The 18012-nt window shown below is 39.3% G+C and overlaps 1 protein-coding gene across 1 annotated transcript in view; it reads left to right on the top strand.

The window, feature by feature from the left end:
* Positions 1-481: 481 nt before the first annotated feature.
* LOC138002708 (uncharacterized) overlaps positions 482-18012 on the top strand; it is a 36088-nt gene continuing 18557 nt past the window's right edge. The window contains exons 1-8 of the mRNA XM_068848699.1: positions 482-539; positions 3346-3703; positions 3792-3938; positions 4425-4547; positions 5710-5832; positions 16493-16615; positions 17205-17327; positions 17799-17921. Of these exons, the coding sequence (XP_068704800.1) occupies positions 3385-3703; positions 3792-3938; positions 4425-4547; positions 5710-5832; positions 16493-16615; positions 17205-17327; positions 17799-17921 (1081 nt within the window). The 5' untranslated portion in view covers positions 482-539; positions 3346-3384. The remainder of the gene's footprint in view (positions 540-3345; positions 3704-3791; positions 3939-4424; positions 4548-5709; positions 5833-16492; positions 16616-17204; positions 17328-17798; positions 17922-18012) is intronic.

The following is an 18012-nucleotide window of genomic DNA, read 5'->3' as shown; positions in this document are numbered from 1 at the left end:
GAGTGGAAGTGACGTTGCATTGACGTCACATCGCGCATTCGTGACAGACCATCGAGGAGATACATGCAGAGTTTCCTTTCCTTTTCACTAGAGAGGTAAACAAAGGACAACTGCCAAGTTAGGTAATTATTTTTATTGGCACAGATTACAATTATGACGGGTCAATCATAGTCTGAAAGCATCATGTGTGTGGTTACACACAGCTTTAGCATGTGACTACATGATATTAATTTCTTCAAAAAGGTATTTCGAATTCAATCCACACCCCAGTAAAGTTCATTAAAGCTACTGTGAAGCAATAACTGTGACTTTCTTTAAATTAGAAAGAAAACAATATTTTTTTAGGCAAACACGGAAAATGAAGAAATTGCGAAACATTTAATTTGATACTACCAATGTGTTCGACCCACATAAAAAATTTAAACTTGAACAAAAAATTCATTAAACCCCTTTTTAGAGCTTAACAGGACGCACTCTTCAGGCAGCGTCTAACGATCGCATTGTGTCTTAATAAAGAAAATCTGGCGACAGCAATAAAGGTATGTAATAGATATATGTTACAATGAATAAGAAGATTCAGGAATAAGGTATATGGCATGTGTAATAATAGTAAAAGGAGTCCGTTTGTAAATTAGGATGCCCATAGGGAACTTAAGCAGGGACGACGACTAAGAGAGTCATCTACAAATTCAATATGACTTAAAAGAATTTTAATATTTTCGTAGTTATTCAAAATGTTTGGTACGTCAGGTGTATGCCATTTTTTCAGGAATAAAATTGGAACGAACGGTGAGAATGTTTGAAGAAATGTTGACTCTTTTCGTTGAATGTTTACATCCTACATTTCACGTTTTTTTTTTAGCTTGAGCACTGTTAAAAATGATATAAAATGTTAAAGGAACGTGAAGAGCATCGTTGTTTAAGCCTGTTTAAGGCTGTGAGCTACTCAATAGCGAATTAAGCATGAGCAAAACCTATTGACGCAAAAGGGGAAATTGTCGTCAATTAGCATCTCGTTCTAACAAAACGTGATCGAAACACTTACCACTCTGTGTACCCATTGCTGCAGTAAATACATTGCAGCGTCGCAATTAAAGACCAACCCTTAAGCTCCATGAAATAACATGATCTCGCAGTTGGCCCTCTTTCAGTCGGCGTGATACTTTATTTAAAGTATTGCGTGCAGCGCGAATGCTGTTCAAGCCCGGATTTTCCAGGCCTTTTTAACGCCACTTGAATTCCTTTGAAAGACAACCATTCTCAAGAATAAAACGTTATGGAATTTCAACAGCGTAACTGAAAGGAATCTTTAATTTAAATCGCGTCATTCCAAAATAAATGCATGTGATTGTTGCTTTTGCTGAAACAGCTGATATGCACCTGTAATTCAGCTCATCTAAAAATCAGAAGAGAAAGTACCTGTCGTGTTTATTTCATTAAGGTAACAGAGGGCCTTCGTTTCTTGAAGCAGTAATATCCGCTAAGACATTAAAAATTGAAACAAGTTGATTCCATAAGTTTCTTGTAACTAATAGACTGACCAATATACGGGTTGTAAACGCTTAAATTATTTGTATAAGAGACTTTATGTATCTGCGAGGGAAAACAAACTAACGGATATAAGACTGAGTTAAAATCCCGCATTTATTCGGATGTCGCTCCCAATACGGGGCACGTTTGTTGCCAAGAAGGACTATGAACAAGATGTTAAAGTTCAAGTCTAGCTAAAGTCAGTTGTTGCGAATGTTCTGTAAATGTCCGATCGCCGGTTTTTCGGACTAATATTTTTGGACTTTAAAAATACCCATAAAATGACCAAGGCATACTAGAGTAATTTATTATTAACTTATTATTCCTTCCGTTATTGGTCACCAGAGCCCTGTGAAATTGTAAATTAGAGAAAGTTAAACATCTTAAGTGCCTGTGTGTTTGTAAGGAAACAGTAAGTATTTGCATCCCAACACACTTCAAACCAGATTCCATTTGCGAATGTTCTGTAAATGTCCGATCGCCGGTTTTTCGGACTAATATTTTTGGACTTAAAAAATACCCATAAAATGACCGAGGCATAATAGAGTACTTTATTATTAACTTATTATTCCTTCCGTTATTGGTCACCAGAGCCTTGTAAAATTGTAAATTAGAGAAAGTTAAACATCTTGAGTGCCTGTGTGTTTGTAAGGAAACAGTAAGTATTAGCATCCCAACACACTTCAAACCAGATTCCATTCCAGTCGCGAGATTACATCTTAAATTTAGAAGCAAGGGTGGCACAGTCGGTTAGTGCGCGGCCTTGGTGCATAAGGTCCCGAGTTCGATCTCCGGATCTCACGTCCTTGTTTCGACTTCTTTCCATTCAGTGTAGCCTAGGTAGCTTTAAATACCCTTAAAACGGAGCACTGATGGAAAGAGGGAGGTAAAATGAGCGCATCGTCGGCTTCCTGGGAGAGTACTCTCTAGAGAGTAAAGGAACTTCCGACGTTAAATAACGTGTACCTTTACCTTTACCTTTAAACCTTTCAGATTCTTTGATGGAATCGACATGTACCTTCCGAGTATTCTAATGTCTTTTTATGTATACATATGAATACGTTCACGAATTTTGAACTGGATGAAGAAAAATAATTCATAATGATTTACAGATCTGAAGATGTATTTGAAAAATAAATTCTCGTGCGTGTATGATCTAGAGTATAAATGTATTGACACAATCAATTGTTGACTGAAATTTGTAATTGGGATAACTAATCAAGAGAGTTTTTATCCTTTCTTTATTAGGACTAGTGCTTTGTGTTGTGTATCACAATTCGATGTCTTCTCTGATTGGTCGTGCAGCTATGGGATACGAGTGGCAAAGCGATGATACTGTTTGAGAGATAGTTGTTTGTGCTTACCGTAATTTAGTTTAACCGATATTTACGATCCGTTTTACAAGTAATATTGAAGAAAGATTTTAAACTTTACATGTACCGAATCTAATGCAAATGAGAAAATTCTATTGGTTTCGCTCATTTGAATTAGATTCGGCACATGTAAAGTTCAACGTTTGAAACGGGCCTTATCCTCGGTTAATGAGGGAACAACTCTTCCACTCGTGCTCTCTGGAACTTGAATCATGCACCAAATTGAGTGAGGCTCTGTACTGAGAAAAAAATCAATAATTAATTATCAAGAAACAAAATATCGTTTTAGTTATTACGAGCCACTTTCAAATACAGCAATAAAAACTTACCCATGTATAGTTACAAAAGAACCGAAACCGTCAATGCCATGATCGATATGTTAGAACTACTAGTGATTAAAAAAGATCTAGTTCATAGGTATGTGTTATTAATCTCTTTTCAGTTGTCTGGAAAACGGGTTACAGCTGTTATCGCAAAGGAAATGAAAACGCTATCAGTGTTTTTGATTTGTGTAGCCATTTGTCAAATTGTCGACAAAACAAAGTCGCAACAATGTCCTGCATTTGGATCTGAGGAGTCCATCTTGGGATGGATGTTGCAAGGACACATCTATCAAACAATGATGGCCAATATTGGCCTTCATTGCCTTTCGGTCTGCCTCAAGGATGATCGATGCCAAAGCTTCAACTTTGTGATGTCTCTCCATATGTGCGAATTCAGTGATCGCACCAAGGAAGCCAGACCTGAAGATTTTATTCCTGATGCAGACAGATATTACTTCAGAAAATACATAAACAGAGGTAAGTGGACTTTAACAAGCTAGGTTTGTTGCATGGAAAAGACTGCTCAAACAAAGATTAAGAAATAATACTAGTTTCTCAATTTCAGTCCCACTAGGCTCCATCTCTGACCTAGCAGCCACGTCCTGCAAGGAAATTAAGATGAGTGAAGGAAGATCACCCAACGGCAAGTACTGGATGTCTTCAATAAAGCCAGGAATTCCAGTTCTTGCATTTTGCGATATGAAAACTGAAGGTGAGATCTGATAACTTCACACTTCTGTAATTAATCTTCTTCTCCATGTTCTTCTTCATCTCCATTAGCTATATCCTAACGTCAGGATTTATGTAAATCATCATCTTCATCTCCATCTCGAGCCTTGTCTTCATTTTTACCTACATCCACATCTTAAAGCTCATCCAATTACATCTTTATACCCCTTATATTTAATATCTGGCTCTATTTCCATTTTCATCCGCAGCTCCACCTGCAGCTGCCTCATCTTTTTAACTTCCTTTTTCTTCTCTTAACCTCATCCGTGTATCCTGTTCTCCTGCAATCCTTTCACTGTCTCGTTCTCCACCACTTTATCTTCTTCCACGTAATTCTGGTTCCCTCGAAGCAAAGCTACCTCTGTCTTTTCGGTTGCCTTATCCTGTTGAACTTAAAGCAAAATAATGGGGCGGGTTTGGAGATGGACTACATGCTAATCGCGGTTAAAATTGTTCCTTTATGTTGTAGATGTTAACGAATGCACTGCTTCTTCACCTGTGTGTCATGTAAATGCTACATGCAACAACATTCTTGGTTCCTACAGGTGCACTTGCAAACCCGGATATGCTGGGGACGGAAAAACTTGCAAAGGTAATTTAAAGTCTACCAGAGATAGTTCAAACAATTATTTTCTAAAATAAGAGGGTAGTAACTTTGCACGCAAATCTAGAGTAAGGGCTACAGTCAACGATTTTGAATATTACGTCTTTATAAAATAAACACGTTGAAACCCGGGTCAGAAATGTGTTTTTTAGGACTAGGTCAACTCAATACCTAGCTGGGATTAGATACCATGAGAACTTATTAAAAGTTATCTCACGGGTGACGGATGATAATTCAGACAACAATTTAAGTAATAGATAAAATATTCGCGTCCGACCTTTATGGGCATTTAAAACGGCGAGCCCCAGGCGAGCCGTTTTAAAGCCCATAAAGGAGTTTGGAAATACTTAGCATTGAATTTAGCAAATCATTTACATAAAGCTTTTGTAGTAGAAACATGGCTGCTCGTTTTCGGTCGCCAAAGAGTAAAGAAGAAGAAACCAGTCTAGTGTGGGAGCCTCTTCGAAAGGAACACAATACAACACTAAATGGGGTAGAAAAGTCTTCGAGTAATGGCAGCAGCGATGGCAAAATAAAATGCAATGTTAGTAGTTGTTGGAGTGGCCGATCTCAAATGCGAAAATGCTCAAGATCTGACCTTTTCAGTAGATCACTTGTCGCCAAATACGCTAAACGTTTGGTTGAGCAATTTCGTTTGTGAAGAGGCCAAGCAAAATGGAGAGCGTTAGCGGCCCAATTCGTTTCATTTGTTAGTTTGTGCGATTAACTGTCGTTTACCTTAGACGGGAGGAGAGGATGCATTATACTTTCTTAACAAATCACGCAAAAGACAAGTAAATTGTTACGTAATAGTTGTGATTGAAATTTCAAACTTGTGATTGATTAATGAACATTATATAATTTTACAGCCTCGTCTTCATTAAAGTTAAGCATACTAATTACGCGAGTTAGAGATTTTATAAAAGTTAATCATATTAATAATTCAACTAATTTACAATTTATCAACCCCAGCCTTTTCCCTCTACCTATTTAATCCCTCCCAGTGCTTTCAGACAGTTGAACTTTATCTGGATTTACACACCTATATATCTGACCTGAATAGTGCGTTTTTCTAGGCAGTCACCCTTATGAATTATTAGTGAAGTTTACAAAGTCTCTTAAAGTTGATTTTTTTTAAATTCATTTTTAGATTTTGATGAATGCAGCGCTTCCCTTTCCGTTTGTCATGTAAACGCATTATGCAGCAATATCTTTGGCTCTTATCATTGCGCGTGCAAGCTGGGATACGCTGGTGATGGAAAAACATGCAAAGGTAAACTCCAGAAGAAAATACTAGATTACAGTTCACATAACCAGTCACAGAGCAGCCAGGTCGACAAGCAGTTTTCACGATACTCCGGCTTAAGTTAAAATGATTGTTACAATTGTTGTTTGGGGATGATCTAAGGCTGCTGTTACACAAGTCCTTTCGTACATTCACTAATAAACGTCATTTGTTATTAATGAAGTGTAAATTGGTTTCACGTGAAATACCTAGAAGGAACTTCTTAGAAGGAAATATTAGCAAATGTAACCAACTTTCCTCTTCCCGCACAAAAATACGCGGGTGTACATTCGGAACCAAATCCAAAATAAACGCCATTTTAATAAGTAACCGGCAATTATATAACGCTATGTACAATTGTGCAGTAACAGTGTGGTATTGCTTCATGATTGGAAGTAAGTGCTTCCATAATCTTCAACTGCGGTGCCCTCGGCATCTCTGCAGGATTTTGCCATACTGGCTTGGGGACTAGAGTGCTATCAGATCCCTCTGCGATTGTTGCATGCGGGTTTTGCGGATGGGGTTGTATCTGGTTGGCCCGCATGTGCCTGCTGATTAACTGTTGTCTTGTTGGCCCTTCTTTTGGGGGTTTCTGGAAAAATGTTGGTCAGAGAATGTGTACTGTGATCGGGCCTGTACCTCGGGCCATTGCTAGAGATATATATGTCATTCTCTTTTCACGAACACCCGTGACTCTGCATCAGCGACAGGGATACTAACTGTGGGCCGGTATTTGACTTCGATGTCGTAATCAGAGCAAGAAAAACAGCAAGCTTGGCAGACGAGCAGGAGCTTCGGCGAGTGCATTGTCGGTTTCAAATATGGTGTGTCTTCCTACTATATACGACTGGAACTTCTAAAGACCAAATGCTTATTTGTTTATTTTTCATTTATTTTTCGGCGTGGCGATGATTAATACTGAGCAAGATAATAGTTGAAAAGTGGTCTTTTGAACGATTTTTTAGTTCTCTTTTCACGTATAGATAAGGGATTATCATTCCAATAATAACATCCTATAACTGTTGGGCAGAATTTTCTTATATTTATTCTAAAGCTACTAGGATTTAGGTATTGCAGGGATGCACTTCTTGTATCATAATTATATTGCTCAGATACCAAGGCCGACGTGAAATTAGATGGCTTTTTATCTACCAAGTGATCATAAATCAGTTGGCAGGTATTTAGCTTAACAATGTCAGGGAGCTCAGTTAGGCCAAGGTTTACATAATGAGGCGTAATATGATCTCGAAGTGGAACATCATTAATAACTCTTACAGCTTGGTTTTGCAGCTTTACCAATTGTGATACTGGAGCTTCGTAATTATTACCCCACAGAATGCAGCCCTAGTTTAAATAGGGGTAGACAAGTGCGTAGTAGATACTAATCAAAGACTGCTTTGTTAGATTTCGTTTCAGTTTTGCGATGATATTTCACTTTTGCTGATTTTACTACTAATATGTTCAATGTGATCATGCCAAGATAAAGAGCAATCAATAACTAATCCTAAGTATTTAATGTTGTACGACTGCTCAAGGTATTGGTCCGCAATTTTTAGAGGAGGGTGTACGTTAGAATTAACTTTTTGTCTCGGTTGGAAAACTAGGTATTTTGTTTTACTCAAATTCAGAGTTAATATGTTAGAACAAAGCCATTCATAAATTGCTGGCAATTCGGAATAATTAACTGTAGCAATGAATCTGGGTCCTTACCAGTCACAGTCAGCGAAGTATCATCGGCAAATATTCTTATGCAATAGTAGTGAGGTGCATTAATAATATCTTTTTATATAAACTAGAAAAATAACCGGACCTAAGATCGACCCTTGGGGTACTCCTGAGTTTATTTCTAGTAAGTCAGATTCAACGCAATATTAACAAACATAAACGTTAAGTTGTGATAATAGGATATAATGGTTGACCGTATCGAATGCTTTACTTAGGTCTAGAAATATGGAAATAGCATGATTTCCTTGGTCAAGGGCTTTTGTTATCTCATCTATAAGGTCTACCACCAGTCAACTGTGGTCATGCCAGATCAGAAGCCATAATGATTTGGTACCAAAATATCTTCATAGGTGAGATAAAATGATAATTGGTTAAGAATGCATCTTTCAAAAATTTTACTTAGTGCTGAAAGGACTGATATGGGACGATAATTATTGCATGAAGAACGAGACCCTTGTTTAACGATTGGTATAACTTTGGCAATTTTCAAGTTTCAGGAAATATGCCATGTTTAAGTGACAAATTTATGATATGTGTCAGCGGTCGAAATATCTTAAGTGCAGCAGAAGATAATAAGAGCGGATGTACGTTATCATAGCTAAAAAATTTCTTTGTGTCAATACTTTCTAATAGTAGATAAACCTAGGTTTCATTTACTTGAGCCAAGCGAAATGTTGATTTTTTCCTCTTCATATAGGTTGAGTAGTGGCGATCCGCTTTAGGCAATTTCGATGCTAGTTCAGTCGGAACATTGCAGAAGTACCTGTTAATAGCATTTGATATTGAAGATGGGTGCTGGAGATCTTTATCCTTAACTTTCAGATTGTCAATGTTCCAGGATGGCCGCTTTTTATTGGTTATAAGGTTAACATTATCACACGTTTTTGTTTTTGTTTTTGCGGAGTCCTTAAGTACACTATCGTAGTGTAAGGTTCGTAGGTATCAATTGAGACAATCCTGTTTTGATAAATTTTACATTGCTTATGATAATAAATATTTTGAGTTGGCAACCATATTTTATAGAGCTCGTTACGAACTTTGATTGATTTCCTCAATCCTTTCGTCATCCAGGGTTTGTCGGACTTATTTTTTTATATTAAACGATTTAAGCGGTGCATGTGCATTGCTAACGCTATTGAAAGTATGAAGGAATCTAGTTAAGCTTTCGTTTACATCATAGCTCTTGTATACTGTTGTCCAATTAGCATTCCTCAATGCTTTTTGAAAAGCAATGTTATCGAACCTTTTAAAATCTCTAATTTCAATTTTATTGGGGAAGGGACTTAGCGTAGGGTCATACGAAAGAGTAAAGACTGGCAAATGATCGGCTATTTCTAGGGCAATGCTACCACTAGTACTTGAAGACACAAAGTTATGTAGAGCCAGGCACTGCATCTCTGAGTATCTGAACTCTTGTCGGTTAACCATCTTGATGCCATGGCTACCGAATTCTCCTTATCGCTTTTACCAATCTAGTGCAGCCGGACTCCCAATCCACTTTGTATTGGGAATAGATAGAGCTCTGCCCTGCTGGTTTTCTTCCTACTTAAAGTGGGCATTTTCCTTTGCGAGTCTGGCACTCAGCAATCTTGATGGAAACGGTCTAGATAGGTAAGTAGCCCAAGGATGGATAAGAGTTCTTTAGTGTTAGCTGGTGCAGATATTTTTCTAATTGATTCAAGCTTGTCAACTGCAGGGTGGATGCCTTTCTTTGCTTGTGTATGACCGCAAAATGTGACACTTTGTTATATGGATATTACTGACATGGCGGAGTTGACGCTCACGTTGTCAGCATGTCTAAGAAAATCTTGTCTAAGAACGCCTTCCTCTCTGGAACCGAAAAGAAAACCAGCCTTAGGAATGTTACTATAAATGTCATCCATTTGTTGATGGGAGACATCTTGGGGCACTATTATGCCAAAGAGGAGACATTTGAACCTGTATCGCCCGAAGGGCGCATTGAACGAGCACTTATAACATGCGAGACGCGTGAGCGAGTTCGCTGTGCAAGTACCAAGTTAAAAACTGAGAAAAAAAATCTCATGATGTTGGGGATGGATCTCGTCGATACTGTGGCTGCAGCGATGCTCACACCGAATGTACCAATTTAATTTCTTAGGGTCCCAGCATAGCCTGGCCTTCTTTTTCCCGTTTGATGTTTCTCTGATATTGCGAACAATGGTGTTGACCCAATCGGTAGGCCCAGTTACCTCTGTCATAATGTCTTCTGCGAGAATCTTGTCCAAATCGGCTTTGTGTAAAGTAAGAATATTTATCGGTAATTTACCGGAATAGAGAGCACTTATCTTGGGGTTTTATATCAGCTCTATGAGGTATTAAACACTTGGGAAACTGCCAATCTGGTCTTCGTATTCTTCTAGACCTATGGATGCGGGCTGTACCAGGCTTGCAAGTCGGGGGGATGTTTTTTCCTCGTGTGGTGTTTGGGTACTTGAGAGCTCCTGGTTGTGTATAGTGATGATACCGAATTCTTGTGCAATCTGGCAACCGATCATAGATGGGTGACCCGGGGCCTGAGTTGTCTTTTAAGGTTACTTTGAGAACGATAGCTTCAAAGTTGCTGGTGGAGGCTCCTCTGCAGCCCTTTAGGACAGCATTGCAGGGTTTTATATGTCAAGAGAAAAGCCAAGTCGGCAGATCATCCATAGTTAAAACACACGTGTCTGCACCTTCATCTACCCTCATTTAGATATTGTGTTTATCATAAATTCAGACGGTGGTAATTAATGATCTTTCGGGGAATCAGGGTTGTGTAGTGGTCATCGAGCGTGACTCCCACCTCTGTGACAAAATTTAAACTCTGGCCTCGGGACGTATGTAGGCTGAGTTTCAGTCGATCTCAACCTCACTCCTCAGGTCTCTCTCCGGGTACTCCGTTTTCCTCCCTCCTCAAAGTCAACTCCCAGTCAATCACATCTCGCTGGGTTTGCGGTGCTCTGAGATCACACATGGATTGTATGGCGGAGGCCAAGGGCGCACCCACATGCAATTGCTCTCGTTGAGCCTGTCGATCCTGAAAAGCCCTTGTAGGGAGCGGTCAACTAAGCGCACATAAACGTCTACATTTACATTTACGAATGTAAGAATGATATATACATATGAAATGAAATGTTGGCAGAACCCACTGGGAACTCGGAAAAATCCGAGCCCCAGATGGGGTTCGAACTCACGACACTCCGTGATCTAGTCGGATGCTTTAAGCACAGAGCTACTGGAGACTCTATGGGGAGCGCTGGTGAAATGTGAGTCTTTGACTCGAAATGCATCACGCAGCTACAGAGTCAAACAACGATTGACAGCATAGCTCATACCTTGTATCGCGCAAGTCATCTTAAAGCATATCTGAGCTGCGGCCAACCAACCACCCATGCGAGCGAACGTGAAAATCTTATACACATATGAAATGAAATGTTGCTCGTCATAGAGTCTTCAGTTGCTCAGTTCTTAGAGCATCTGACTAGATCACGGAGGGTCGTGGGTTCGAATCCCATCTGGGGCTCGGATTTCTCCGAGTTACCAGTGGGTCCTATCAATATTTCATTTCATATTTACATGTACATTTACATTTACGATTGGGATAACGGCTAACGCTAAAATAACTGACCTTTCACCGCGAAATTGTGATGGTGTCGAGGACTACTGTAATTAGGTCGGAGTCATCATCGCCGGCTCAATCGTGGGCCGTGTTCTCTTCATTGCCCAACTGTAAGTGGATGGTATGGCCTCTTTAGCCTCGGATTTGAGCAATTTCGTCCACTTGTTTGAGTCGTGCACTCTCTGGAATTGGCCTGTTTTTCTGCAGTACGTTCATGATTTGGTATACAGGCTGGTCACGTATCATAACTACCATATTTTTTAAGACATTTAATGCAGCCCTTGTGTTTGAATTTAAACCTCGACTTGTCTGGGGGCTGGAAGTAGAATGGTGGGCTTTATTTGGGATCGTCTACTCTTGAACAGTGAGGGGGAGGGGGTTTTGTTGGGAGTTGTACCAGGGTTTCTCTTACTTTGCACAGACTGTACACTGGCTTTATTTTTTTTTTAATTAAATGAGTTTTCTTGATAAATAGAATCCGTCCTAACGAAGTCTGTTTGCAAGCCTAATACCATTATATCTTTGAGCGTTTATTCCTTCACGTGAATCTTCATAAAAACGAAATATTTCTTCGCAACTCCAGAATACAGTCAATCGAACGCGCCCTAAACACGCGCGTTATTTCATCGGCTCAGGGCACATCTTGAGGTAATAATTGAGAGGGTTTTTATAGTAACACTTGAAAAGAAACGGATAGGTAGAAAGTCTAGAGCATATGGAACACTGCCTTATATAGCTTAAGGAAAATCACTCAGCTTAAAACCTTGTCGACTCAAAACGCTTCTCGGTTTATTGTTTTCAAGATAGTAATTTACATCCCTAGATAAGGGGCCCTTTGTACGTTTTTATCTTTTTTTTTTTTTCCGATATATATATTTTAATTTAATGGAGGGGGATAATTTGTACACCAAAATTATGCAATAGTAAATGTAGGTCACCGTCCTCATTTAAGAGTAAAACACCATCGAACCTGTCTATCTCGATTATTATAGATTGAAACAACAAAATTTTCCACGTTCTCGGAATGCGCGCGCTTATTCGAAAAGAGTTATGGGTCATTATTCAAAACTTGTCTCACGTTTTTTGAGAACTGTCCCAGCGTGTATGATCGACTTACACATTTGACCAATTTGTGAATATTGACACACCACATGCGCAGGAATCACCTTAAATGCTGGGTTATAGGCGCTGTCATCAATAAGGATGCCAGCTTTAGTTAGGAATTCGTCTTGGGGCATGTAGCCTTGTTTCAAGCATCTCAGCTGGTACCGGGAAAGAATTTAATTGCTTTTGGGTCTTGCTATTTTAACACCAATTTAAAACTTTATCTAGCTTTCACCCCTTTTGAGGTACATACGTACTTAATTGACTACTCGTCATAGGGAAGTTTCAGGGCCCATGTAATCCAAGCAACAAAATAACAGAACAGAACAGCAAAACTGTCAAGAATCCCAACTGGCCGGAGGCAAAGCATTTAGTTATTTACAAGTGCAGTTCAAATGTTGAGCCAGGGACTACCAGGATAAAATGTAACGAGACATACAGGAGAGCGGTTTTGTAACCTGGGATCTATGGATCTCAAGGCGGGCAAGCGTCCTAACTAGTAGGTAGTAGTTAGGGTAAGGAAGTTAAGACCAGGATATTAAAACAACGTTGGTGGGGATATGTAAAGTTCATATTTCCGGTGAAAAATTGAAAGCAAATTATCAACTGCTGCTCTTCTAAATGACATCATATTTTTGTTGAAGATTTTAACGAATGCAGTTCATCTCCTTCACCCTGTCACGTCTACGCAAAATGCAAAAATACCAAAGGGTCTTATGTGTTTTCATGTAAAGCTGGATACACTGGGAATGGAAAAACCTGTAGTGGTAAGGGGGTCCAAATAGCTGTCAGGACCACTTTTGGCCACTTTCCAAGGACAAATCCTGTTCCTTGGTGTATATACAAGGAAAATATAAACTTACAAGGAAACTACTGTACGTCATAGCACATTATACTTTAAGATGATTAACATTTGTAGAAAACGTAGTTTATGCTTGAATGATTAAATGATTGAAAAGCCAGCTGCTTAAGATTAGGGTCAAGGCGATTAAAGAGAGTTGCGGTACAATAAACAAATCGAAAGTGGACTCTCTCAGCTGCGCCTCGTGAGTCCACAACATTTTGATGACGAACATCGTTGTCGATAAGAGTACAGACAACGCTGGACCACGTTTGATTTTTTTTTTTTAACCACAATACAGTCGAACCTTTCTAATACGGACACCTAAGGGACAGAGCAAAGTGTCCCTATTAGAGAGGTGTCCGGTGTCTAGAGGTCAAGAATATTACGTCACTTTAAAGGCTCCATTGATGGTATTAAGCGTTCTTTAAGTCAAACCTGACTCAAACAAGTCTTTGAGGTGCATTTAAATTGTTTAATGGACAGTACAAATCATTACCATACAAGCTGTACAATTCCAAAAACATATGACAAACTATAATACAGTTTCGGAACAGTAACAAGTGCAGCGGACACCAACATACAGTAGAGTATTTAATGAAAGTTCTTTGTTATTGATTCATATTGTGTTAGAGAAGTCTGTAATGTTCTTAACAACGACTGAGCTTTTGAAATAATCTTGCATAACTCATCAGCCAAATTTCATTCACCTTATGCAGTAAAAAAAATCAGAAACATGGTTAAGTTCTGAGGAAGCCTCACTATATGACTTCACTTTTAGCGGCTCTAGCGCTTGAAGATCATCCAGCTCCAAGATCTCTTCATCGTTACTGCCTGCACCTTCATTGTCACCATTGAGTCTGATGACAGACTTGATAGGAACCTTTCCTCTCAGTTTTCACCTAACTCTTGACAGACTGGAAGAAGACTTTCGTTTGCAATAGCTTCGTGTGCTGACACAGCAGTGTCACCACATGACTCGTTCAGTAACATCTCAACCTGAGAAACCTCATCTTCCAGGTCTGCAAATGGGTCCTCGTCATCAGGCAGTTCTACAGCTTCAACTACATTTCTCTCTTTGTCTAGCACTCCAGCATTAGGGAAACACTTAATTATAGTGGATGGCTCTAAGGCTTCCCAGGCCTGTCCTATCCATCTGATGGCATGTAGTACGTTTACAGACTTTCACACATCTCCAGCTGTTTCACAGTCATCAATTAGGCTAATCACGTGCGTCAACATCAGCTTTGCGTACTTTACCATGAAGGATTGAATAATCCCCAAATCTAAAGGCTGGAGCCTCGAGGTGTAATTCGGCGGAAAATACACAATTAATGTTCGGATATTTGCCTTTCATGTCGTATGGGTGACAAGGTGCATTATTGAGTAGCAAGAGGACACTTCGACTTCCACGCAGACACCTCCGATTCAGTTTTGTCAAGACTTGGTCCAGGATATCGAAATCCATCCAAGTCTTTTTTTTTTATGAAAGTAAGTGCATGGAAGGTTCGAAAGATCCTTGATGCTTTTAAAACAACGGGGATTTGCTGACTTTCCGAATATTACCGGTTTCTCTTTACCCCCTGCGGTATTTACAAAGAACGCACATGTAATCCTCTCCTTGGATTTTTTGCCACCTCTGCACTGCTTTGCTGGTTCAGAAAGGGACTTTTTTGGTAACGCACGGTAGAATGTTCCTGTGGTGGGGGCTGTAACCTGCGAATATTACTGGTAACCGCTCTTCCCAAGACTGAACTGTTTCCTCGCGTACTTCATTCCCTTAATGTTGTATCGGATCTTGAATTTCTCTAGCCATCCATTTGAAGCTTTAAACGTTTGCTCCATGCCCATTTGAGCGGCTACTGCTCAGGCTTTCTGCTGCAAAATTGGTCCCGAAAGAGGAAATTCAATGTTCTTACTTCTAGCCTTTCTGAACCACTCCAACATTGCCAAGTCGATGTCTTGAAATCTGCATGTTCTAGCTCTCTTGCTGGCCGCATTTCCACAAGCCGCGAATTTATCGAGCAGGTTTTGTTGATCACAGGGAAGGATTGGATCTGCGTTTTACCACATTGAAACTTATCTGCAATTGGTCACAGTGCTGTCGCTGGATTTTTGTTTTTCAATATAGATTACTTCTACCTTTCCTTGCAGCAAAGTCAATTCTTTACGTTTCGCCATTGCATACCATTCACGACACTGAAGTGAGGAAATTCATTCTGTAATCATGTTTCGTTGAAGAGCTAATTTCGATTCACGCTTTTAAATTTTGGGAACCAGTCAGAAAGCAGCGGTACCACAACTACAATTAGCGGAACGGAAACAACAGAAGGATAGTTTTTGCATTTCAAGTATTAAACACCTCAGTGGCTTTCCTTCAGTTTTTCGGTGTGAAAACCATTCAACGAGATATGGCTAGCACTCCGGTCATTAAGCGTTCTATCATGGTTAATTAAGAGGGTTTCATGTCTGCAAGGGGTGGTGTACTCCTCACAACGGAGAAAGTCTACAACTTCAACCAGAACCTGAGAACCCGAAAGACACAAATGCAGTCAGCGTATTCAAGGATAGCCGAGTTGTAGGGCACAAGCCTTTGATGTTGATCAATACGAAAGAGGGCTTGGGACTTATAAGACATTTTCTTGTAAAGCCAGGGACCAATGGAGTTGTCAACGTATGTGGGAAGGCAGTTAATCGGGGCGGAGGATTAGCCATGGAGATCCCATGTGAATATATTTTCCCTGGACCGCACAAACTCAAAAAGCGTTTGGAGAAGTGCTTGGGCCTTACAGAAAACTCAGCTGTCCGTAAAGACAGTCTTTCAAGTGAGGATTTCTAGAGGAAAAGAGATAGAAAAAGGAAAGCAACAACTGGAGAATCTTCAAAGAATAAGAAATCTTGATGATAAATGGCAATGACATGTCGATATACAATTGTTACTGTTTGAAACAAATGATACTGTTATCGTATGAACAATGAGACAATTGATTACATTTTAATGTGTCCTTGGACAAACAGGAAATCGTGTTAAATAAGAACTGTCATCATTGGAGTGTCCGCAATACAGAGGTTAAACCTGTATGAATTTTCTCTTTGGGGCCAAGATTTAGTGTCCGTTGTCCGTTTTATAGAGGGTCCGTATTATGGAGGTTATTTTTACAAAGAGTGTATTTGGTTTCAAGGATTATACGAGCGGTGCGTGTATCTATTTTAAGTACGAGTTGTAAATAAAAGGAAGAATTACTTCGGCTCTACTGGGAAAAGAAAATATTGCGGAAATATTGTCACCTATAAGCAGAAAATAATGAAAGAAACAGCATCTCCCTTTGTACCTATTTGATGATGTTGTATCTCTCTGACAGACCTCAACGAATGCAACTCATCTCCTACGCCCTGTCATTCCAAAGCCAAATGCACAAATAATCAAGGATCTTATTTGTGTTCATGTGATGCTGGATACACAGGCGATGGAAAAACATGTACTGGTAAGATTGTCCTTGTTGATATGATACCTTAGTTCAGTCTCCATCTCCATCTTTATCCCCAAGTCAGAGCTCACCTATATTTTCATTAGTGAAATAATACTTCTTATCTAAAACAATTATTTTGCATCTCTATTCCTTCTACTCATATTTCAAACCTACTTGGTTAGTTCCAGGAACTATTTCGGTGTCTCAAACTCTGCACAATGAACGTACAATTGTAAAATTTCGTTACTTAAGCATTACATTAGAGTCAAGGCAATTAAAGAGAATTGCACTACAATAAACAAATCGAAAGTGGACTCTCTTAGATGCGTCTTGTGAGTCCACAACATTTTGATGACGAATATCGTTGTGGATAAGAGTACAGACAACGGTGAACCACGTTTGATTTGTTTTTTTACCACAATATTTGGTTTCAAGGATTATATGAGCAGCGCGGGTATCTATTTTAAGTACGAGTTGTAGATGAAAGAAACAATTACTTCGGCTCTACTGGAAAAAGAAAATATTGTCACTTATATGCAGAAAATAATGAAAGAAAAAGCATCTCCCTTTGTACCTATTTGATGATGTTGTATCTCTCTGACAGACCTCAACGAATGCAACTCATCTCCTACGCCCTGTCATGCCAAAGCCAAATGCAAAAATAATCGAGGATCTTATTTGTGCTCATGTGACGCTGGATACACAGGCGATGGAAAAACATGTACTGGTAAGATTATCCTTGATGATATGATACCTTAGTTCAGTCTCCATCTCCATCATTATCTCCACGTCAGAGTTCACCTATATTTTCATTAGTGAAATAATACTTCTTATCTAAAACAATTATTTTGCATTTCTACTCCTTCTACTCATATTTCAAACCTACTTGGTTAGTTCCAGGAAGTATTTCGGTGTCCCAAACTCTGCACAATGAACCTACAATTGTAAAATTTCGTTACTTAAGCGTTAGATTAGAGTCAAGGCAATTAAAGAGAATTGCACTACTATAAACAAATCGAAAGTGGACTCTCTCAGCTGCGTCTTGTGCGTCCACAACATTTTGATGACGAATATCGTTGTGGATAAGAGTACAGACAACGGTGAACCACGTTTGATTTGTTTTTTTATATGCAGAAAATAATGAAGGAAAAAGTATCTCTCTTTGTACCTATTTGATGATGTTGTATCTCTCTGACAGACCTCAACGAATGCAACTCATCTCCTACGCCCTGTCATGCCAAAGCCAAATGCAAAAATAATCAAGGATCTTATTTGTGCTCATGTGACGCTGGATACACAGGCGATGGAAAAACATGTACTGGTAAGATTATCCTTGTTGATATGATACCTTAGTTCAGTCTTTATCTCCATCTTTATCCCCACGTCAGAGTTCATCTATATTTTCTTTTTCA

The sequence above is a fragment of the Montipora foliosa genome, chromosome 5, assembly GCF_036669935.1.
Source record: "Montipora foliosa isolate CH-2021 chromosome 5, ASM3666993v2, whole genome shotgun sequence".
NCBI lineage: Eukaryota > Metazoa > Cnidaria > Anthozoa > Scleractinia > Acroporidae > Montipora > Montipora foliosa.
The sequence above is the reverse complement of the archived record's forward strand: the minus strand, read 5'-3'. Positions and strand labels throughout refer to the sequence as shown.